Source organism: Musca autumnalis, unplaced genomic scaffold (assembly GCF_047663935.1).
Source record: "Musca autumnalis isolate F117 unplaced genomic scaffold, ASM4766393v1 scaffold_4, whole genome shotgun sequence".
Classification (NCBI taxonomy): domain Eukaryota; kingdom Metazoa; phylum Arthropoda; class Insecta; order Diptera; family Muscidae; genus Musca; species Musca autumnalis.
Genome location: NW_027411977.1, coordinates 47240051 through 47263398, shown reverse-complemented (window position 1 = coordinate 47263398; position 23348 = coordinate 47240051). Strand labels below are relative to the sequence as shown.

Below are 23348 nucleotides of genomic sequence, written 5' to 3'. Positions count from 1 at the left end.
ATATACAGGAACCAGAATGGAGCCCGAAAATTCTACCAAAGAGTCAAGCATCAAACTGATGGCTTTGGTACAGGCACATCCTCCAGTAGAGACCAGCAAAGTAATTTGGTAACTATACAGATAGTGTGATCAGGATATGGAAAGAACATTTTTCAAAACTGTTGGTATCCAATAGCAGCGAAGACGACGAAGATACCACAGACCCAATCCCAGAAGATGGTATTGAATGTATACCGCCCAGCCAAGATGAGGTAAAGACAGCAATATATCGGCTGAAGAATAATAAGGCAGCCAGAGCCAATGGCTTACCAGCCGAGCTTTTCAAAACCGGAGGCGACACGCTGATAAGGTGTATTCAACAGCTAGTTAGCACCATCTGGCATGAAGAACGCGTACACTACGATTGGAACCTGAGTATCCTGTGCCCCGTTCAAAAGAAAGGAGATAAGACTGTATGCTCTAACTATAGGGACATAAGTCTACTCCCTATTGCCTACAAGATAGTGTCATGGATATTGTGCGAACGACTAAAGCCTATGGTCAACGAGATAATTGGACCATACCAATGCGGCTTTAGACCAGGCAAGTCCTGGAGAAGACCAAAGAGATGCAGATCGACACCTACCACTTTTTTTGTCGATTATAAAGCAGCCTTCGATAGCCCGCTGAGTTCAAAGGTATTCCAAGCCATGTTTGAATTAGGTATCCCCGCAAAGCTCATTCGGATTTTGTAAAATGACGTTAACTGACACAAGATCCTCAGTTAAAAAGGAAAGAACATCTCCGAAGAGTTTTGTACCAAAAGAGGTTTCAGACAGGGAGACAGCCTTTCGTGTGATCTCATCAACATACTGCTGGAAAAGGTTATACGAGAGCAAACGTCAAAAGAAGTAAACGTCAAAAGAAATGGCACAATCTACACCAATAGCCACATGTTACTTGCTTATGCTGATGATATAAACATCATGGGACGATCAGTAAAAAGAAGTAACAGATACCTTTATGAAGGTCGAAGGAGAATCTGCTAAAGTGGGTCTGGCGGTAAACGGCGAGAAGACCAAGTTGATGGTGTCGACGCACAATGCGTCCATTGAGCTCGGACCAACTGTGGAAGTTGGTTCCTATAATTTTGAGGTAGTAAAAGACTTCGTCTAACTCGGCACCTCCGTAAACACAACAAACGACATCAGTTGTGAAATAAAAAGAAGAATTGTATTGGCCAACAGATGCTACTTTGGTTTAAGTAAGCTGTTTAAAAACAAAGCCACATCTCGTCAAACAAAAATAACACACTACAAAACCTGTGCTGATGCATGGCTCCGAAGCCTGGGTACTTGCGCAAGCAGACATGGCAGTGCTTGGTGTGTTTGAGAGAAAAATTCTTCGAAAGATCTACGGACCAATTTGCGTTGACGGTGAATATTGATGTCGCATGAACTACGAGCTCTATCTGCTATACAACGACATCAGTATAGTTAAACGTATCGAGATGCAACGATTGCGTTGACTAGGCCATATCGTAAGAACGGGTGAAGATGAACCCGCTAAAAAGGAGTATATATATGAACCGCTTGGCGGTGCACGCAGAATTGGCAGGCCAAGGAATAGATGGTGCAAACAAGTGGATGAAGAGATGAAAAGGCGCGGTATTCCAGAGCGCGAAGCAACAAATAGAGAGAATTGGAGATCTTTTCTTAGTTCGGCTTATGGAAGAAATGTTCTGTAATGGGTCAGCTATGTAAGTAAGTATGTACTCATACCAAACATTAGAACCAACTTCTCTAGAAATACGGTATAGGACTTAAAGTTGTGAACTTGGCAAAAAATTAGTTGCAGGCACAAAAACAAATTGTTATACTTTTTTATTTTCACAAACAATTTTTTATAAAATTTTATTGTTGTTGTATTTTATTTTAGTAATGTATTTGTGTTTGAAATAAAAGATAGGAAATATATTAAAATTTGTATTTATTTAAAATAAATAAAAACTGTGTAATATATATCTTATTGCTTTGCAAACATTTAATTATCTAACAGTATGCATTTGCCTCAAAGATTTACTTAAAAAATTCAAGAGATAACATTTATATATTGCAGTGCTCACTACTCCGCTAGATTGCCACAACATCTTCTTTGGATTTGCAACAACAACAAAATCTGAAATTGTATTTTTTAAAATAAATTTAATTATAACCTCAAAAGTTTACCATAAACTTACCGAGTTTTCATCAAATCGACTATATTTTCCTTCATTACGAATAAAACGAATATCATCAAAGCCTCGGAAACTTCAACGACTTGCATCATAGCCACACCGCTAACATGTCCTATATAGATAATGCCAAAGACAATGAGACGGGAAATTCCCATCATTGCGAATAAGCGTAGAATAATTATTACCCTGCAATGCAACGAGTGTCATTCATTGTATGAAGCATATTATTAGGTTCAAAGCTATATTTGCAGTTTACTTTTTATTAACAAAAAACAACACTTACAATTCTCTTTTCAAGTCCGAATCGTGTACTAACTGAGCCACACTCAATCGTGTCCTGCAGATGTATATCGATAGCAATAGGAATACCGTGAAATTAATCAACAGAATTATAACCATAATACCAACTCTAAAAAACCAATAGAATGATGTGCCTGGGAAATAATATAAAAGAACGTGAATACGAGCAGCCTTTAATAGTGTCCACTTATTCGTATTCTAAACGACGACACTTGTACCTTAGGTAAAATTGCAAATATAAACAAGTGAGAACGGCATTAATCTCGGCCGGGCCGAACTTTTTATACCCTCCTCTATTAGTTGTATTGAAGTAAAATATAATAATAAGTTTCTTTTCGTTTATGAAAATACTAAGCTCTTCCGTCACGTCAAGGCTTATTCCTAGGAGTGATGAAATATTCTAACTGAAGAAAATCACTTCCTTTTAAACAAGGTTTAATACCAATGACACATCGGTGTTTTCTACCCATTTACCAACCGAAATACCATGTTACAATAGCTTTTTTCCTTTACTTTTTTAATGGTAAAATTGGTAAAAGAGAAAACTGTGAAATTGCTCTCTCATGAACAGTTTTACCAAAAAAGTAAAGGAACGAAAAATGGTAGATCTGGTAGAAATGTCAAAAAAAAAACATAAAAATTCACTCTTCTTATTTTATTTCACAGTTTTTATTTTTTTTTTTTTGTCAGCGTTCTCAATTTTCTTCTGTTATTGTTCATTTTTTTCTTCATTGTAAAATAATCGTCAAACAAATGTCGAAAAATCAGCTCTACCATTTTTAACCGAAGAAATTTGTCTGGTAGCCTGTGGTAGAAGAGAAAAGCATTTTTGCAGTCTCTCCTCCCTCTCTCTCTCTCTCTCTCTCTCTCTTAACTACGAAATATCGAGTCACAGCCACTTTAGTAAAAATCCTTCAAATGACTTCACATCGAGCGGTATATTTTACCTTCCAATCTAAGAATCCGCTGTGCGAAATTACTGCAACTTCGGTCGGGAGGAACCGTTATCTGGGAGTTATACTAAAATGTGGTTTTTAGCTACTAAAACCATAAATGACAAATTATATTTTTTTCATCGGAAAAAGGTAGCTAAAGTCCTCAAGGTACCGCGTTATGGGAGTAATACCAAAATGTGGACATATAGCGCATAGAGTAATTTTCTGACCTCAAGGAACATTAAATCTGTGATTTTCTTGGGACACCACATAAGTCTAAAAATCAAAATTTTCAGGAGAGCGAAAACAATATTTTTTGTAAAATTTGCTAGTTGTCGATGATTTTGTTTTGGTTTTTTGTTACATATTCATAGAGCATCCCAAAAACAAACGTTAGGAACAAAAAATTTTAATTTTTTATACCCTCAGCCTTTAGGCTAAGGAGGGTATATACACTTTGATACGATGAAAATGTGCCTCATCGAATTAATGGTTTTAGACCCCAAGTATGTTTGGACGAAATGTGTTTCAGACAATTTGGAGTCGATTGAGCAATGTCCGTCCGTCTGTCTGTCTGTCTGTCCTGCTGGCTGGAGCGCACGATAACTCTCGAACGGATAAACCGATTTGGTTCAAATTTTGGCTTTCGTAATATTTTGCCCAAACTTAGTTTAAGTTCGAAGATGGGTCATATCGGTTCACTCCTTCCGGAACCTTCCCCACAAAAGTTCGAAAATGTTCGGAAAATTTGTACGTACGGTAGCTGTTGAAGGGAGTAACCGATATGGTCCATACTTTGCAAATCGTGAAATGTCTACCAGGCTTAGATGAGTTTCCAATATGGACTCAATCGGTCCACTCTTTCCGGTACCTCCCACACAAAATTTGGGATAAGTTCAGTTTAGGACCTGCTCTCGAATCGCTTTGATTTTTGTTTTAGCAGCTTGTATTCACTGCCCCCTATACGACGGTACAAGTTTCATCAGGGGCAAGTCCACACTTCCTGAGAAAATAGCCCCAAAGTTGCAAAATAACCTATGACAGCGTGTGAGGTGGTTGGAGCGCAAGATAACGCTCGAACGGATCTGCCGATTCGATCCAAAAGTTGGCCTTAGTAATATTTTGTCCAAACATAAATTAAGTTCGAAGATAAGCCATATCGGTCCACTCCTTCAGGTGCCTCCCCCACAAAAATTACAAAATTTTCGGAAAAATTGTTAGTACGGTAACTTTTGAAGGGAGTGGCCGAATTGGTCCATACGTTACACATCTTAATATATCTACCAGATATAGATCAGGTTCAAATATGGACTATATTTGTCCACTCCATCTGGTACCTCCCACACAAAATTTCGGATAAATTCACTTTAAGACCTGCAATCGAATCACGTTGATTTTTGTTGAAGCAACTTGCATTCGCTACCTCAATTACGGTGGTAAAATTTTTTTCAGGGGCATGTCCATACTTCTTGAGCTAACAGCCCGAAGGGTGTAAAAAACCCCTATGGTGCCATATGTAGTGGCTGGAGATCCACTTCCATAATGGTCAATGTCGATCCTTTAAGTATCTCCTCCGCAAAACTTTTGATCTTTAATACTAATCAACATTTTTGTCGGTTCATACATCCACAATTTTTAAAACCCCCTAATTGTTTCAATATACACAGGCTGAGGGTATATCTCTGTCAGCTAAGCTGACTGATACTTTTTTACTTGTTATAAATGTATTTTTTATCAATTTTTTAAACGTATCTTTGCGTGTGCATTTTATTTCTTGTACAAAATTACACATTTATACTTGTGTTATTTTCTATGAAAAAGATCGGAGGAAAATGGAAAACACATGTACACTTGTGCTGTTTTTCGGTGAAATTTATTTTACAAATTATTAAAAAATTGTATTTCAAAAATGTTTTCAGTTTTGTGGCGATTGTAATGAGATGTGTGGCTTATTGTATGTATCTCAACTTTTTGAGATTCTATGAAATTGACAAAATAAATGACACAAAAAAGGTAGATTATTAAATTTGAAATATTTGTTTGTATTAAAATTAGACCGTCAAAAAACTATTCAAGCAATTAAAACCATTAAAATTTAATACAAATAGAAGTTAATAAGTTACAATAATTTAGAGAAAAAAATATAATAAATAATACAGTATAGTCTCGATAATCCGGACACCACCGGATTATCGAATTGTCCGGATTACCGAGTAGTAATAAAAACATATAATTTTGAATGTTTAAATCATTAATAAGGGACTTTACCTATATAATAATTGACATCTAAGGTAAACGAATTCATATTAAGCAAATATCACGGATGGCGACCACAATGATTTCCCTTTTCCATGGGAAACGAGCCTCTTATGACTCGCGATAGAACTACAGAATTCATATGCACTCATTTCATTATGGTGAATATTTAGCGATTTCTATGAACATCACTAAATGACTTCATCTCGTCGACGAACCAAAAAGAGATGTTTTTTATATAAATGTTTTAGCTAACGAATAAGACAAAATGGAATTCAAATCTTTTGGTTGCATAATTACGAGAATGCAATAAAACAATCCTTAGTGATTTTCAATGTCAAAGAAAGAAAATATTATTGAATCTATGGTATCTACTCGTTTCCTCGTTTAGTTACAAATCCCAATAAAAACTAATCTATTAAACCCGACGCTTTTAATGATTTAAACATTTCTAGATAAAATGTCCTTGGAATACATTACATGGCCCAAGGGACTTTCTCACTAACCGGAGGGCGAATGAACTAATTCCTTCAGAGGAAAAGAACACGCAACATTGATCTTTCTGGGAACTAGGCTACCGAACATTAGGTTTTAAATACTGTTGCTTATCATAGCCAGGCATCAATGGTTGAGCGATGAGAAAATCATCTGACAGATTCAGATAGTTAATTTCATATTGACTGTATAACGGAATCAACACTGGCTAGCCAGAAAGCCAAGATTTGGACCGAAAACTTTGAAAAGCTTAATTTTTCTCATGTATACACCAATTGCTATTGCTAAGAACGAAAACGTCAATGAAATAAATAAGAATCTAATACTCAAAATAGGAAAAAATATTGGTGTCCGGATTATCGAGGTAAGAAAAATGTGTGATGTCCGGATTACATAGTCTACAATGTATAATAAACTAAAGAAATAATTCTTCCATTTTTTACTGTTGTATATTCTCCACTAGTTATTTTTACAGTGTTTTTTTAACTTTTTTTTGGTGTCTGTCAGTCCGTTCAGTTTAAATCTAGTAACTCATTTTTAACACGCTGCAGTTGACCAATCGAATTAAAACTTTGCCCACTTTTCAGATTTGGATGACAATATATGAATAGGAAATGGATCTGTGTGTTTTTTCCTATAACCCCCATACAGCAGTTCAATCCGATATTAGGTATATTGAGGATTTTATCCTCATTTTTAGTCCGAATTGGCTGTATCTTGACATTTGGAGTTCCCAATGGTACAGAAACTTCCTCACCAAAAATTGCGGTAATAGGTTCAGGTTTTGCCCCCAATATAACGGTACCACCCTATTTCAGGCATTTTACAGTTTTTGTCTATATTTTCGGCTTAAAATGGCCTAATTTGTTTTGGTTCTCAGTGGTCAAAAAAATGAATTTACTAAAAAATTAAAAATAAAAAATTATTACAGTATAGTTTCGATAATCCGGACACTCGTTAATCCGGACAACGTGGTAATCCGGACACTAGAATATTTTACATTGTAGACTCGGTAATCCGGACATCTCATATTTTTCGTACCTCGATAATCCGGACATCAATATTTTTTCGTATATTGAGCATTAGATTTGTATTTATTTCATTGATTTTTTCGTTCATAGCCATAGCAATTGGCAGGACAATAAGAAAAATGAAGTTTTTAAAATTTTTCGGTCCTCATCTCCTCTTTCTGCCTAGCCTCTGTTGACTCAGTTATACAGTCAATATGTAATTAACTAATTGAATCTGTCGAAAAATTTTCTACCCTTCAAACATCGATGGATGACAATAATTTCAAACCTTGTGTTAATTAACCTAGTTGCCTTAAAAATTGATCTTGGGTGTTCCTTTCCTCTAAAGTGAGAAAGTCCCTTGGAACTGTGTATTGTATTCCAATGATATTTTACTTAGAAATGTTTATAACATTTAAAGCGTTGAGATTAATAGCTTAGTTTTAAGATTTAGATTTTTTTAGACTTTCTAAGTATTTTTTGAGTTACCGACAAATATCGGTAAAATTAAAAAGCAAAATGATGAATAACAAGTAAAAAAAGAATCAGTCGGCTTTGCCTCAGCCTATGTGAATAAAACCTTTCATCTACGGACAGATCGAATGTATTTAGGGTCTTTTCAGAATTTTGAGACCCTTTTTGAACATTTGAACTTTCAGACAAAAATGTGGATTATGATAAAAGAGTTGCGGAGGAGGTACTTGAAGGAATGGACCGACATAGGCCATTATGAAAGTGGATCTTATTTTGGGAGTCGTATCTTTTCAATAGATATCGCACCCTCTACAGATTTCAGTGGGTCATCGTATAACATTTGGACCAATAGGCCAGGAAGCATGAACTTGTCCAAGGAAAACATAATATCGCTGTAAACAGAACCACAACGAATAGCATCGGTATACATTTCCAATGGATCTTCGAGCATACACATACGCGGTCGTGAATGCTATAGCATTCCGATGCAAAATGACGTGAATGCTATAGCATTCACATTGTCAGTCAATTTTTGTTCATTTACTTGTATATAATCTTAAGTTTTTGTGATTAATATACATAATACGATTTATTTCAACAAGATACATTCTACAACTTTTGCAGGGAAGGTACCTTAAGGAGAGGACCAATATGGGTCACTTTTGGAAGTTAAACTAAATTTGGACAAAATATTAGAAGATCCAAAGTTTGGACAAAATCGGTTACCCTATTCAAGAAAGTATATATATACCATTTTAGTGACATTTTTTAAATTTTAGGGGAAGTGGAAGTGGTGGACCGGTATTGCCCATCTACGAAGTGAAACTTACCCCCAGTTTTTGTAAAATTTTTTATTCTTCTCACACGAATTGTCAAATTTTGTACATCGATTTACTCGCTTTAACGCAAATGTAGAGCGCTGATTTTTAAATGAGGAATTATTAACGGTATATGGAACGGGTATACGAAAAATAAGATGTGTATGTCTTCTGGGGGCTTAGCTATGGATGCCTAAATTATAACGAATATAGACGAACTAGCAAAAATAAGTTACAAAAACATTTTTACAGCTTTTGGGCAGTTTTTTAGGAAGTATTAACTTGCCCCTGGAAAAACTTGTACCATCAAAGTGATCCGAGAGAAGGTCTTAAAGTGAAACTTTGTGTGGGAGGTAACCGAAGGAGTGGATAAATATAGCCCATATTCGAGCCTGATCTATACCTGCTAGATATATTAGGATGTGTAAAGCATGGACCAAATCGATCGCTCCCTTCAAGAGTTATCGTGCACACAATTTTTTCGAACAATTTTTAAATTTTTGTGAGGGAGGTACCTGAAAGGGTGGGCCGATATGGCTTATCTTCGAACTTAAACTAAATTCAATCGAATCGGCAGATCCATTCGAGAGTTATCTTGCGCTCCAACAACTACACACGGTGTCATACGGTTTTTTTAACTTTCAGGCTATTTTGTCAGGAATTATGAGCTTGCCCCTGATGAAACTTGTACCGTCGTATGGGGGGCAGTGAATACAAGTTGTTAGAACCAAAACCAAAGCGATTCGAGAGCTGCCCGTAAACTGAACTTTTCCAAAATTTTGTGTGGGAGGTACCCGCAGGAGTGGACCGATTGAGTCCATATTGGAACCTCATCTAAGTCTGGTAAAAAATTCAGAATGTGCAAAGCATGGACTAAATGGGTTACTCCCTTCAAGAGTTATCGTGCGCACAAATTTTCCGAACATTTTCGAACTTTTGTGGGAGGTACCCGAAGGCGTGGACCTATATGACCCATTTTCGAACTTAAACTAAGTTTAGTCAAAATATTACGATACCCAAAATTTGGTTCGGATCGGTTAATCCGTTCGAGCGTTATCGTGGGTACTAGCCAGCCAGACAGACGGACTGAAATTGCTAAATCGACTCCAAATTGTCTGAAACGGATTTCGTTCAAACATACTCGGTGTCTAAAACCATTATTTCGATGAGGCACATTTTGCCCGTATGAAAGTGTATATACCCTCGTTAGCATAAATGCTGAGGGTATTAAAAGTTTAAATAAAATTTGGCAGCACTCTTGCAATGGACAAAACTTAACGAACACTTTTTTGGTCGCTAACTTACTGAAAAATATCATTAATTACCAAAATTGTAAGCAATTTAATTTTTTATATCTTTCAAAGAAAATGTGAAAATGTGAAAAATATACACCAATTATAGAGAAGTTTTAGACTACCTGTGTATTGGAAATGTCACCTAAATTACGCTGGAGGAGTAAAATTAAGAAGTAAAGGAAAGCTGCTTAAAATGACAGCTTTGGTTGGGGACTTTCCAAAAGCAAAGCCTGAATATGAAAGTAGAAAACCATCTCTACAATGATGCAAAGCAGGTTGGCCAAATAACAGAGATATCGCAATAGTCGGTACACCATCCCATTTTTCAATTTTTTTGAAATCATGCTGCAGGTCGCAATATTGATCGGATCATCACGAAATTTTGGTGGGGAAGAAGACTACTGATTTTGGTTATGGCCGGATAATATTTAGGGGTCGGAATAGGCAAAAAACTTATTTGGAGAAAAAGTCAACGTTTTATTTCAAAGCAAATATCTCAACTTGTATAAAAGGTATACCAAAAGCAAACCCTGACAATGAAAGTGGAAAATATCACCTTTCTAACGATGTAAAGTAGGTTGTCGTAGGTGGTCAAGCAACGAAGATATCACAATAGTCGCAAATAATACCCTACATTTCATTTTTGCGATTTTAATTATACTTTCCAAAAGCAAAGCCCTACTATGAAAGTAGGAAGTCCTATCTTTACAATGATGTATAGTAGGTTGGCGTAGGTGGCTAAATAACGGAGATATCGCAATAGTCGGTAATAATCGGATCATCACGAGACGGGTCCCACAAAGGAAAAAGCCGGATAATATTCGATAATATACGGAGGGGAAGAAAACTACTGATTTTGGTGATGGAAAGATAATATTCAGGGGTCGGAATTGGTAAAAAACTTATTTGGAGAAAAAGTCAACTTTTTATTACAAAGCGAATATCTCCGCTAAGGCGTACACCAAAAGAAAAACCTGGCAATGAAAGAATAAAATATCACCTTTACAACGATATGAAGTAGGTTTTCGTAGAAAATCAAGGAACGGAGATATCGCAATAGTCGGTTATGCATCCCATTTTTATATTTTTTGTAATCACACTACAGGTCGCAATTTTGATCGGATCGTCACGAGACGGGTCCCACAAAGGAAAAAGCCCTATGTTTGGTGATATTTAGGGGTAGGAATGGACAAAAAACTTATTTGGAGAAAATGTCAACGTCTTATGCGAATATATCAGCTTCTAGTAGGAGTATTCCAACGGCAAAGTCTGGCAATGGATGAAGGAAATATGGTGGTCAAACAAGGGAGCTATCACAATAGTCGGTAATGCATCCAATTTTTCCATTTTTTGTAATCACGCTATAGGTCGCAATTTTGATCGGATCGTCAGGGAATTTTGTTGGTTAATGGGGGTCCCAGAGAGGAATGAGCATATTGAGTTTGGTGGTAGTCATATAATATTCCGTAAAAGAAATGTTTACCAGTGATAATCTTATGCACAGGGGTATTGGTGTAGGGTATCACACAGTCGGCCCGTCCTGACTATAGCCTTTGCTCACTTGTTCTCGAAGAGTCTTACTATGCTATAAGAACACCTAGTACCGAATTACAGCGAATTCGGTTGAACAATGTGTCCGTAACAGTAAAATACCACAATTGAGGATGATTCGTAATGTGGGAACCACGCGAAAATTTGGACCTAGGAGTCCAATATTTTTCTCAGAGTGTTTTTAGGCCACGAGGATCCATTTGTAAAAATTTCAGTTCGATATATTATCTAAAAGTATTTTTGTCACACCTTCCCATGTAAGTGCCGCCACTGTGCAAAGAAGACTAAATACCAAATTTCAGTCCCTTCGGTACGATAATGTGGGTATAACCTTCAAAATACCGAAAATCAGGAAGTATCGTTCTTTAGATGCTGTATCAATGCCAAACATCGTAGGAGTAATAAAAACTTCTATAACACATTATAAAGCTCTATCTTAAAAACTGTATCTTGTCAACAGGCAGAACGACGGACGGACAGAAATAGTTAACCTAGCATAAAATGCTGATACATTGATTAATACATACCTTTAGTCAATTTTTGGGCTAGCCCCAGCAATAAACCTAAACCATTTGTGTAAAATGCATAACCGAAAAATCGTCGACGATCTTTTTTCACACTACTTTCGGCATTTATGGGTCGTGTATGCATATGCCACAATTCACAAGAGATTGCGTTCAGCGATAGAATAAGGGCTATACCTGTAGTATGGGAAGTAGAATCTAAAAACAAAAAGACGAAAGAAATTACTTTCCCGCTGCTGGCGAATCAGTCACTCACCAATTGTATCCTTGCTGTAATATTTAGCATATAATTTGTAAAACGTCAGCAGGGCCATTATTTTATTTTGAAAAATCGTTGACAAATACAAAATAAACAACTGAAGACGAATATTCTCCTTGAGTTCTTTGAAAGTGCTGTACACGAAAATCGTTGGTAAAAGAAACACCAAAAATGCAATTGTAAAATATGCACCGATTTCATTGTCAATGGCAAAAATCCAAACAATTTCGAGATTAGAAAATCTTGAAGGGTCAAACTGAAACAGTTACAATACATATTTGAATTTTTAACTAAGTATTCTGTTATGTGAAAATTTTCGCCTTACCATTTTATATGTTAACTGTAAGGAATGTAATTATAAACTGTAGTAATGGTCAAACGAAATGGTTGTTTTAAGATTGATTTTGAAAAAAAAAATTTACCACAAATTATGCATTAACCACAGAGTGCAATACAACTGCAATTGCTATTGAAATGCATAGAAAATAAATTTTCTGAAGATTTTAATAAATACCGTATTGTTTATCACAATGCTTGTTGGTGTTTCAATTTCTACAGCGGCAGTTGCCTTCTTAGATGAGTCATGCTTTCACATTAGGCCGGGGCGATTTGAAAACCTTAATGGGCCCTTCGCGTTTCTGATTCCTGGGGTTGAACTGAGCAAAAAAGTCTACTGGACCATATGTCTACGATGAAAATCGAGCCTCCCGATTTTGACTTTAAGTTTTTTATCTACGTTTTTTTGACATCTTGGCATATAACAGCCAAACCATTGAGATTTTCGATCCAACACAAAGACAAACATTGTAGCCAAGACAGTAATTGAAAACTCTCTAATACATCGCAAAAGCATTGGAACGCTCCTTCAGGCAGTTTTGGCCTTAAGAATGTGCAAACTTGTCGGAAAATGTCGATAAATGGCACTGTGCTACGAAAGTTGACCAGAAAAATATTCAAGAGTTCCGATGCAAAATTATATCGTGTTGGGATCCATGGACAACGACAATGCCTTTCATTCGTTTGGGTCACTTCGTTTTATTTTTTTATAACGGTAAAAGTATTAAAAATCTGGGTTTCATATATATACAAATTTAAACGGGCATATCTTATTTTTTCCACAACGGATTTGTTTTGATCCTTCTTCCTTTTAAAGGGGTGAATAATGGCTTTTGAATAAGCTATTATTGTTTTAAATCGGTTAACAAATGGCTAAGTTATAGTGGTTTATGTCAGAAAAACCCCACAAAAAACCTATAAAGGAATTTCTCATAATTTTCAAAAATATAATGTTTTTTTGTTTTGTTCAATATTTATTTTGAAAATTATGAGAAATTCCTTTATAGTTTTTTTGTGGAGTTTTTCAGACATAAACCACTATAACTTAGCCATTTGTTAACTGATTAAAAACAATAATAGCTTATTCAAAATACATTATTCACCCCTTTAAAAGGAAGAAGGATCAAAACAAATCCGTTGTGGAAAAAATAAGATATGCCCGTTTAAATTTGTATATATATGAAACCCAGATTTTCAATACTTTTACCGTTATAAAAAAATAAAACGAAGTGACCCAAACGAAATAAAGGCATTGTCGTTGTCCATGGATCCCAACACGATATAATTTTGCATCAGAACACTTGAATATTTTTCGGGTCAAATTTTGTAGCACAATGTCATTTATCGACATTTTCCGAAAAGTTTGCACATTCTTAAGGCCAAAACTGCCTGAAGGAGCATTCCAATGCTTTTGCGATGTATTAGAGAGTTTTCAATTACTGTCTTGGCTACAATGTTTGTCTTTGTGTTGGATCGAAAATCTCAATGGTTTGGTTGTTATATGCCAAAATATCCAAAAAACGTCAATAAAAAGCTTAAAGTCAAAATCGGGAGGCTCGATTTTCACGGTAGATATATGGTCCAGTGGACTTTTTTGCTCAGTTCAATCCCAGGAATCAGAAACGCGAAGGGCTCATTAAGGTTTTTTTCCTTCCACACAAATCGCCCCACCCTATTTCACATACTTACACAGAAAAACAATAATTCATGCATATTAGGAATAGTGTTTTCAAAAATGTTGCCAATGTTCAGTTTCGTCCATATTATGAATGCTTTCAAAACATGACCCATACTTACAATTTGCCGAATCGAGCTTTTGTATCTGACAACACACAATAGCCAATTACAAATATCTCGCTTCGAAAATTTAACAAAAAAACCCTCGAATTACATAAAATTAAGCAATACGGGTTTATGGGTGCTAGACTAAAACCTCCATATACATATGTACATATAGACACCTCCAAATAATAGTATGCTAAGCCTCAAAAGTGAGTTTTGCAAGAGAAGCTCTCAAAGTTTACAGCATATATCTCGAGAACGATATGAGATAGAGCTTTGAGTCTTTCACTATTTATAATGAAATTTGAAAACATTTTACTGGGATTCCCACATATTATGTGGATAGCTTTTTGTGAGTAAGTTTTCTATTTTCTGGGAACACAAAATTCCAACTAACAACCAATTCGTTTGAAAAATTTGAATAAAATCCTCAAAAAAGCGTATACATATGTTAACATGTCCTTGTCAATTTTTTTTTCAAAATGTTCTCATATCGACAACGGTAAAGTTTTTTCAAATATTATTTTTGGTAAAAATATTAGCATATCTTGACTATAAGCTTTGATATAAATGGTTATAATTTTGTTCATAAAATATTATTTTTCAAAATTTACAAAATGTCTAAAAAGTGGCGAAGTCTTTTTTCTGGCACAGTTCTGGCAGTGTTTCATAGTGCTATAGGATGGACCTTTTTTTGGCATACTAAGATTTAATTTGATCGATGCACTCTTCCCATGATTATCCACGTCGGACGAAAATGTTCACAAGTAAATTCCTTTTTGGTTTTGCACTGTAAAGAACACAACACATGGTTGTATGTCAATCTGTCCTGAGTACGATTAGGCTAAAATTGTCACACTTTCCAAAAAATGTCAAATGACGACAGTGTCACCAGTCTTGTTACTTAGGCCGCAAACTTTTCTAATTCGCCTCGTATTTCACTGACATGCGAAATGTAAGCAAAACACATTTGTCGGCCATTTTGAATTCTAAATAAATAGCATGGCCCAATAATAGATCCTCCATCAAGAGAATTCAAAGAAAAACGAAGATTTTAAATGTCAAAATTCATAAACAGAGGCGAAAAAATGTTGAGGCGAATTTATTTTCTGTCAATTCAGGTAGATGCATACAAAACATTTTCCGAGAAAAAGTTACCGTAGTTATTTTTGTTTGACGAAACAGAAAATACCAGCTGATCGAACTTGAGCTGCTAAAATAAGTTATTGTAAATTAAATTCTCATACAAAACACAACAAATGTTGACATTTTACGTGTGCAACCTTAAGTTTATTTGTTTTCTTTTTTCGAGATACATCTACCTGTTTCTGTACAGTTCGACATTTTAATACCTCACAGCCAATTCAAATGAAAAATATGAATTTTGACAGCTCAAATCGAAATCATTTGCCGGAGGACCTATAATTGGGCCATGATAAATAGGAGTAGAAATTCTACGATAGTATCGATTTTATCGATATTTTGAAACGATATCGATAGTTTGCCAGCTCTAATCCCCAGTCAGGGCTGTACGACGCATGGCCCATCCATTCCACGTTTTGTCCGGTCAAACAGACGCTGGTTTGAATCGATGTGTGAGAGCTCGCATTGTCATGATGCAGAATGATTTGTCTTCTCTTCTTCGTTTTTCGAATTTTTCAGGAGACTTCAGGCAAACAAACTGTAGTGTTACACTCAGTCATCAAACGGTCAGTTTTGCAGATGATACAGACGACCATTTGCTCCGAAGGTCTTCTTCCATGAAGACCCAAACGGTCGATTCCTTTTGTGTTTCGGGCTACTAAGCATAGATCCAAGATTCGTCGCCTGTGACGTTCTTACAAATGTCGTTGGAAGCACCGCGATTGTTTTTATTCACAATTTCTTTGCACCAATCCACAAGAGCCTGTTTTTGCTGGATCCAGCGAAAAAATCTTTTTTGTCAGCCACTACACATGCTGGCCGTAGGGGGTTTTTACTGCTTTCGGCTTTGAGCGCAACATGTTACATGCAAGAAAAATCAAAACGATTCGAGAGGAGGTCCTAAACTGCACTTTTCCGAAATTTTTTATGCGAGGTACCCGAAGGAGTTGACATATATAGTCCATATACAAACCGGATCTATGTCTCGTAGAAACATTACGATGTGCAAAGTACGAGAGCGGTTCGGAAACTTCTTAGCCTATCAATGAAAGAGAATAGTTAGTTTTTCAAAAATATTTTTATTTTTCAATATAATCTCCTGAAACTTCAGTACGCTTAGTCCAACGCTTTTGTAGCAATTCTATCCCTTGATTAAAATAGTTTTCCTCAAGGTCTTCAAAATAGTGGTTTACAACTGTAATTGCATCTTAATTTGATTTGCATCTTTTTTAGATTTGGGAACAAGTAAAAGTCACTGGGAGCTAAATCAGGAGAATAAGGTGGGTGGTCAAGCAACTCGTACTTTAATTCGTTGATTTTAGCCATTGTTAAAACACTCTTGTGCGCTGGTGCGTTGTCTTGAAGATTTTTTTTTGTGTTGTAAGCCAGGACGTTTTACTCGAATTTGTACATTTAATTGATCCAAAAGGTTGCAATAGTACTCTGAATTTATTGTTTTACCCTTTTGCAGATAGTCAATCAATACAAGACCTTTGAAGTCCCAAAAAACCGTTGCCATAACCTTACCAGCCGATTGAATTGTTTTTGCCTTCTTTGCTGCACTTCCTCCAGCTTCAGTCCATTGTTTGGATTGTTCTTTTGTCTCTGGAGTATAGTGGTGGATCCATGTGTCATCAACAGTTATGAAACGACGCTTAAAATCCATTTTATTTCGCTTAAAACGATCCAAACAAGCTTGAGAAATGTTCATTCTTATGCGTTTTTGATCGACTGTTAACAAATGCGGCACCCATCTTGCAGAAAGCTTTTTCATCTGTAGTTCTTCATGCAAAATTAAATGGACTCGATCGATCATTTGAGATGCCCATGATATTAGCAATTTCACGCACTTTTATTCGTCGATCATTTAATACCATATCATGCAATTTGGCTACAATTACTGTTGTTGCTGCTGTTTTTGGACGTCCACTACGTGGTTCATCTTCAATGCTTGTACGACCACGTTTAAATTCAGCTGTTGCATATGAAGGAGCACTTTCACCTAACACATTCACCATATCATTATGAATTTCTTGTCCCGATAAACCTTTTTATGTAAATATTTAATGTGCTGTTATTTCTAATTTTTCCATTGTAAAAAAGTTGCGGATGCGTCTTTTTTGAACACCTGTTTCTATATGAAGAAGTTGCCAGATCGAAACAAAATTTAACATGCGTTCATAACAGAGATGGAAGTTTCCAAAACACTTGACTTTTTTCTGTTTATACCGCGCTTTTTGTGCTAGGTTAAGAAGTTTCCGAACTGCCCTCGTATGGATCAAATCGGCAACTGCCTTCGAGAGTTATCATGCGCACCATTTTAGCGTTTTGAACTTTTGTGGGGGAGGTGGAGTGGACGGATATGTCCCATTTTTGAATCTCTTTTAATCTTACACAAATTATTACGACTGCCAAGTTTTGGACGGAATCGGTTTATACGTTTGAGAGTTATAGTGCGCACCATAAAGTGCCATAGCTGGTTTTTACAACTTTCAGGCTATTTTCTTAGGAAGTAGAGACTCGCTTGTACCGTGGTATGAGGGACAGTGAATACAAGTTGTTACAATAAAGATCAAAGCGATTCGAAAGCAGGTCCTAAACTGAACTTTTCCGAAATTTTGTGGGGGAGGCACCGGAAGGAGTGGCCCTATATAACCCATCTTCAAACTTAAACTTAGTTTAAACAAAATATTACGAAAGCTAAATTTTGGACCGAATCGATTGATCCGCTCGAGAATTATCGTGCGCTCCAGCCAGCCAGACAGATGGACGGACATGGCTAAATCAACTCCAAATGGTCTGAAACGGATTTCGTCCAAACATACTTGGGGTCTAAAACCACATTTTGTCCGTATGAAAGTGTATATACCCTCGTTAGCATAAATGCTGAGGTAATAAAAAACTTGAAAACTGGGGCCTTTTTAGAGTGGTAACCTAACTTAAGTTTCTATGGAATTGAATTGACTACGCCCACTTTTTTTAAATTTTTAATTTACATTTTTCTACAAAAACAACTGAATCTCTTTTCTTTAAATTTTCAGGGAATGTACAGGAATGGCCCCTGCAAATAGGCTACATATTTTGTTGAATTTCGGACGGGGCGGGGTAACTCCTCTATGCGATATTTTTAAAGAACAAAATATTTACAAAAATTACGAATGTATAGTTTTGACAATTTATGAATTAATCTAGAATCTCGGTATTTATTTGGGGCTTAAAGACCATGCCACGCCTACTTCTTTAAATATGTTTTATCTTCAAAACTACTGAACCGATTTCAATGAAATTTTGCAGAAAATGCTCTATGAATTTCGGAGGAGGTGGGGAACCCTCCCACATTTCTTAACGCTATATGGAAATGTCAAACTTATGACTAGACCGCGGAATTTTATGCAACCCCTTTTTTGGTCCGATTCAGGTCAAATTTTGTGACTGGGCATATTTTTGGCTTCTGATTAAATTGCAATCGAAACATATGACATATGCAAAATGCATACATTTTGCACATGCAAAAAATAATAGGTGCATATGCAAAATTTATGCATTTTACATATTTTCTTATGCAACAAATATTTCAATAATAGGCACAAAACTGTTTGTTCGTACAATTTTTCTGTTTAAAATTCTCTTCAGACAAATCAATTAAATAGAGAAATGTATAACCACGGCCACAACCTTCAAAATACCGAAAATCGGGAGGTATCGACAAATTTTAAGAGGGAAAGTTTTTTACCCCCTAAAAAGACTTAATACCAAATTTCAGCCGTTTCGGCGGGATATTGAGGCCACAACTTTCAATATACTGGAAAACGGGAGGTACCGTTCAAAATACCAGAAATCCGGAGGTACCGTTCAATTGGGGCTATATGAAGACGTGAACCTATACCGAGAAATTTCAGGTGGAACGTTTGATACCCCTAGGAAGACATAATACCAAATTTCAGCCATTTCGGAGGGATATTGAAACCACAACCTTTAAAATACCAGAAATCCAGAGATACCGTTCTATGGGGGCTATATGAAGACGTGGACCTATACCGACAAATTTCAGGTGGAAAGTTGTATACCCCCAACGAAGACTAAATGACAAATTTCAGTAATTTCGGTGGGATATTGAGACCACAACCTTCAAAATACCGAAAATCGGGAGTTACCGTTCTATGGAGGCTATATGAAGACGTGGACCTATACCGACAAATTTCAGGTGGAAGGTTTTGTACCCCCAACGAAGACTAAATACCAAATTTCAGACTTTTCGGTGGGATATTGAGGCTACAACTTTGAAAATACCTTCAAAATATCGGAAATCGGGAGGTACCGTTCTATGGGGGCTATATGAAGACGTGGACCTATGCGGACAAATTTAGTTTTAAAGTTTGATACCCCTAACGAAGACTTATTACCAAATTTCAGTCATTTCATTGGGATATTTAGACCACCAATCCTTGTATATATTTTTGCATATGCTCATTTTTTGCAACTATGTAAAAATATGTCAAAATATGCTAAAATAGCTGGGCCTAATTCGTTTTATTTTGTGATAAAACGAGTTTCTGTCCAATCAGATTTTCTCTACGACCATCCTAACCATATATGCATTTACATAGGATTCCGCTGTCTGCTTATGACCATATCGGTTTCAATTCAATTTTGGGAGACAATGAGGTTATGGCTTCGAACCTAGGTACATATTTGGTGCCAAAATACAGGACCATCTGTTATATCTTCAAAACTGATTACCACGCCCACTCTTTTCAGTAGTTTATTTCTCCAAAACTACTGAACCTAATTCCATGCAATTTTCAGATGTCGATGAATTTCGGAGGACCCTATTGTTTTAAAATCGCAATATTTGCTTAACTTATTTGGGGCACGAAGTCCCGGCCACGTTTTAAATACATATGTTATATCTCGAAAACTAACTAACCGATATTCATGATTTTTTCTGAAATGTGTCGTGGTACACGTAGGAATGAATTTCGGATGTGGCACGGTATCTCCCCTATTAATAAAAACGTTATCTTCTTCGACGATTATCAATCCTAAACATCACCATTGGGTGCTAAAATCTGACAAAGTCCGTTAGAGAGATGGAAGATTACAGATAAAATTTGCTAATAAATTAAAAATTGTATATGAATAACTTAGTTTGACAATTTACACGAAGAAATGATACCTATGTATTTTGAATTGCAAAACATAAATGTCATAAAAACTTGCCATTAAAAAACGAAACGACGGACCAGCAATTACGGACCCGGATCTGCTAGCATTTTAATAAAAAACCACCATCACGCTATGTAGAAACAGCACTCTGGCAAGATTAGTCGTTGATCGTTATTCAATAAAACTTTAAAACCTACAGCACAGAATCATTACGTAAATCTTTCGAAAAAATGTACCAGAAGCCGCGATCCGTTTGGGAAACTTGATTGCCCAACCCCAAATGGAAAAGCGCGGATTGGTTAAAGATATATTTCTAATTGGGCTTATAGAACAAATGTTCGGTCTCGGGCCACCTAATTAAGAAAATACCTAGACACATGTGTAGATCATTACCTTGAGAGCTCGTGGTTAACTTAAATAAAACATAGAATAAAATTTTAATACATTGATAAATATTTACCTTTAGTAAATTGTTGGGCTAACCCCAGCAATAAACCTAAACCATTTGTGTAAATTGCATAAACGAACAAACGTCGACGATCTTTCTTCACGCTATTCTCGGCATTTATGGGTCGTGTATGCATATGCCACAATTCACAAGAGATTGCGTTCAGCGATAGAATAAGGGTTCTACCTGTAGAATGGGAAGTAGATTCTAAAATCAAAGGCATAAGAAATTATCTTCCTCGTCCTCGCACATCACCCACTCACTTACCAATTGTATCCTTGTCGAAATATTTAGCATATAATTTATAAAATGTAAGGAGGGCCATTATTTTGTTTTGAAAAATCGTTGACAAATACAAAATAAACAACTGAAGACGAATATTCTCCTTCAGCTCTTTAATAGTGCTGTAAACAAAAATGGTTGGCAGCAGAAACACCAAAAATGCAATTGTAAAATATGCACCGATGTCATTGTCAATGACAAAAATCCAAACAATTTCGAGATTAGAAAATGTTGAAGTGTCGAACTGAAATAGTTGAAATATTGAAATTTTTAAAGATGTATTCTAGCTATCCGGATATTTTCTTCTTACCATTTTCTCTGTTGTTGGAATATAATGTGATAATGATCAATCGAAACGAATTGTTTTAATATTGATTTCAAACAATTTTGACCACAAATGATGCATTAACCACTGAATGCGCTGCAGATGCCATTGACATGAATAGAAAAGAATATTGCCGAAGATTTAAATAACAAGTAAAAAAGTATCAGTCGGCTTTGCCGACAGAGATATAACCTGCGATCAGCCTGTGCAAATTGAAACACTTTTTTCACAAAAAACTTATGTATTTAGGGGGTTTCAAAATTTTGGTCGTATGAACCGACAAAAATGTTGATTAGGATTAAAGTTCAAAAATTTTGCGGAAAAGGTACTTAAAGGAATGGACTGACATAGACCATGGGGGTGCCATAGGGGGTTTTTACACCCATCGGGCTGTTTTCTCAAGAAGTATGGACTTGCCCCTGAAACAACTTTTACCATCGTAATTGAGGCAGCGAATGTAAGTTGCTTCAACAAAAATCAAAGTGATTCAATAGCAGGTCTTAAAGTGAACTTATCCAAAATTTTGTGTGGGAGGTACGGGTTGGAGTGGACAAATATAGTCCATATTCGAACCTGATCTATATCTGGTAGATATTATGAGAATGTGGACCAAATCGGTCACTCCCATCAAGAGTTATCGTGCGCACAATTTTTCCGAATATTTTCGAACTTTTGTGGGGGAGGTACCTGAAGGAGTGGACCTATATGGCCCATCTTCGAACTTAAATCGAATCTGGACAAAATATTTCGATACCCAAAATTTGAACCGAATTTGAAAATTTGAAATTGATCCGTTCGAGAGTTATCGTGCGCACCAGCCAGCCAGACAGACAGACGGACATTGCTAGATCTACTCAAAATTGTCTGAAACGGATATCGTACAAACATACTTGGGGTCTAAAACCATTATTTCGATGAGGCACATTTTTGGTCGTATCAAAGTGTAAATACCCTCTTTAGCCTAAAGGCTGAGGGTATAAAAAACGTGTTGTTGATCACAATCGATTAGTTGACTTCTTGATTGGGTCATGCTTTCATATACATACATACATACATACATACATAGGTGTACCCTATGCCACAATACGCTTTAAAGAAAGCCACAAGAAATAGTACATTTTGTTGCAAACTATAGTTTTTATTAACCGGCATTTCATAGAGCACCCCGAGAGTGATATGGCGAAGAGAAGTGTGCTACGCCGTATAAGAAGAACCCTTCCAGCCGAGGATATACCACTACAGTTTACGATGGTCGATGTTGCAGATGCCATCCGAAACGCGAAATCATCCAAAGCGTTGGGCCCACACCGAATATCGATGCTAATGCTTAAGCAACTGGATGAACCCGGAGTTGAGTACCTTTCGTTAGCCACCCATATTGTACCAGAAGCCTTAAAAGTTGGCAGGGTGGTCCCGCTACTGTAGCCTGTCAAGGATGCCAGCAAAGGTGAATCGTACAGGCTAATTTCACTCCTGTCGCCAGTAGCAAATATCCTAGAGGCACTACTCCTCCCCACTATGAGAAGGTGTTTTCCAGTTGGATTTCGGAAAATACATAGTACTACAACATCATCAGACGCCATATCCACACATATCAGTACAGGACTGAACCAGAAAAGGCCGTGCGACCGAACAGTCATGGTGGGTCTTGACCTATCGAAGGCTTTCGATATCGTCAACCATGCCAAGCTGTTCGAGCATATAAAGAAGACTACTCTCCAGCCATGTTTGAAA

General features: G+C 36.4%; 1 protein-coding gene across 1 annotated transcript in view; it reads right to left on the bottom strand.

The window, feature by feature from the left end:
- Nucleotides 1-1979: 1979 nt before the first annotated feature.
- LOC141401502 (uncharacterized) overlaps nt 1980-23348 on the bottom strand; it is a 30829-nt gene continuing 9460 nt past the window's right edge. Inside the window, exons 4-6 of the mRNA XM_073981792.1 lie at nt 2499-2649; nt 2219-2401; nt 1980-2157 (exon numbers count right to left, since the gene is read on the bottom strand). Coding sequence (XP_073837893.1) covers nt 2112-2157; nt 2219-2401; nt 2499-2649 — 380 coding nt within the window. The 3' untranslated portion in view covers nt 1980-2111. The remainder of the gene's footprint in view (nt 2158-2218; nt 2402-2498; nt 2650-23348) is intronic.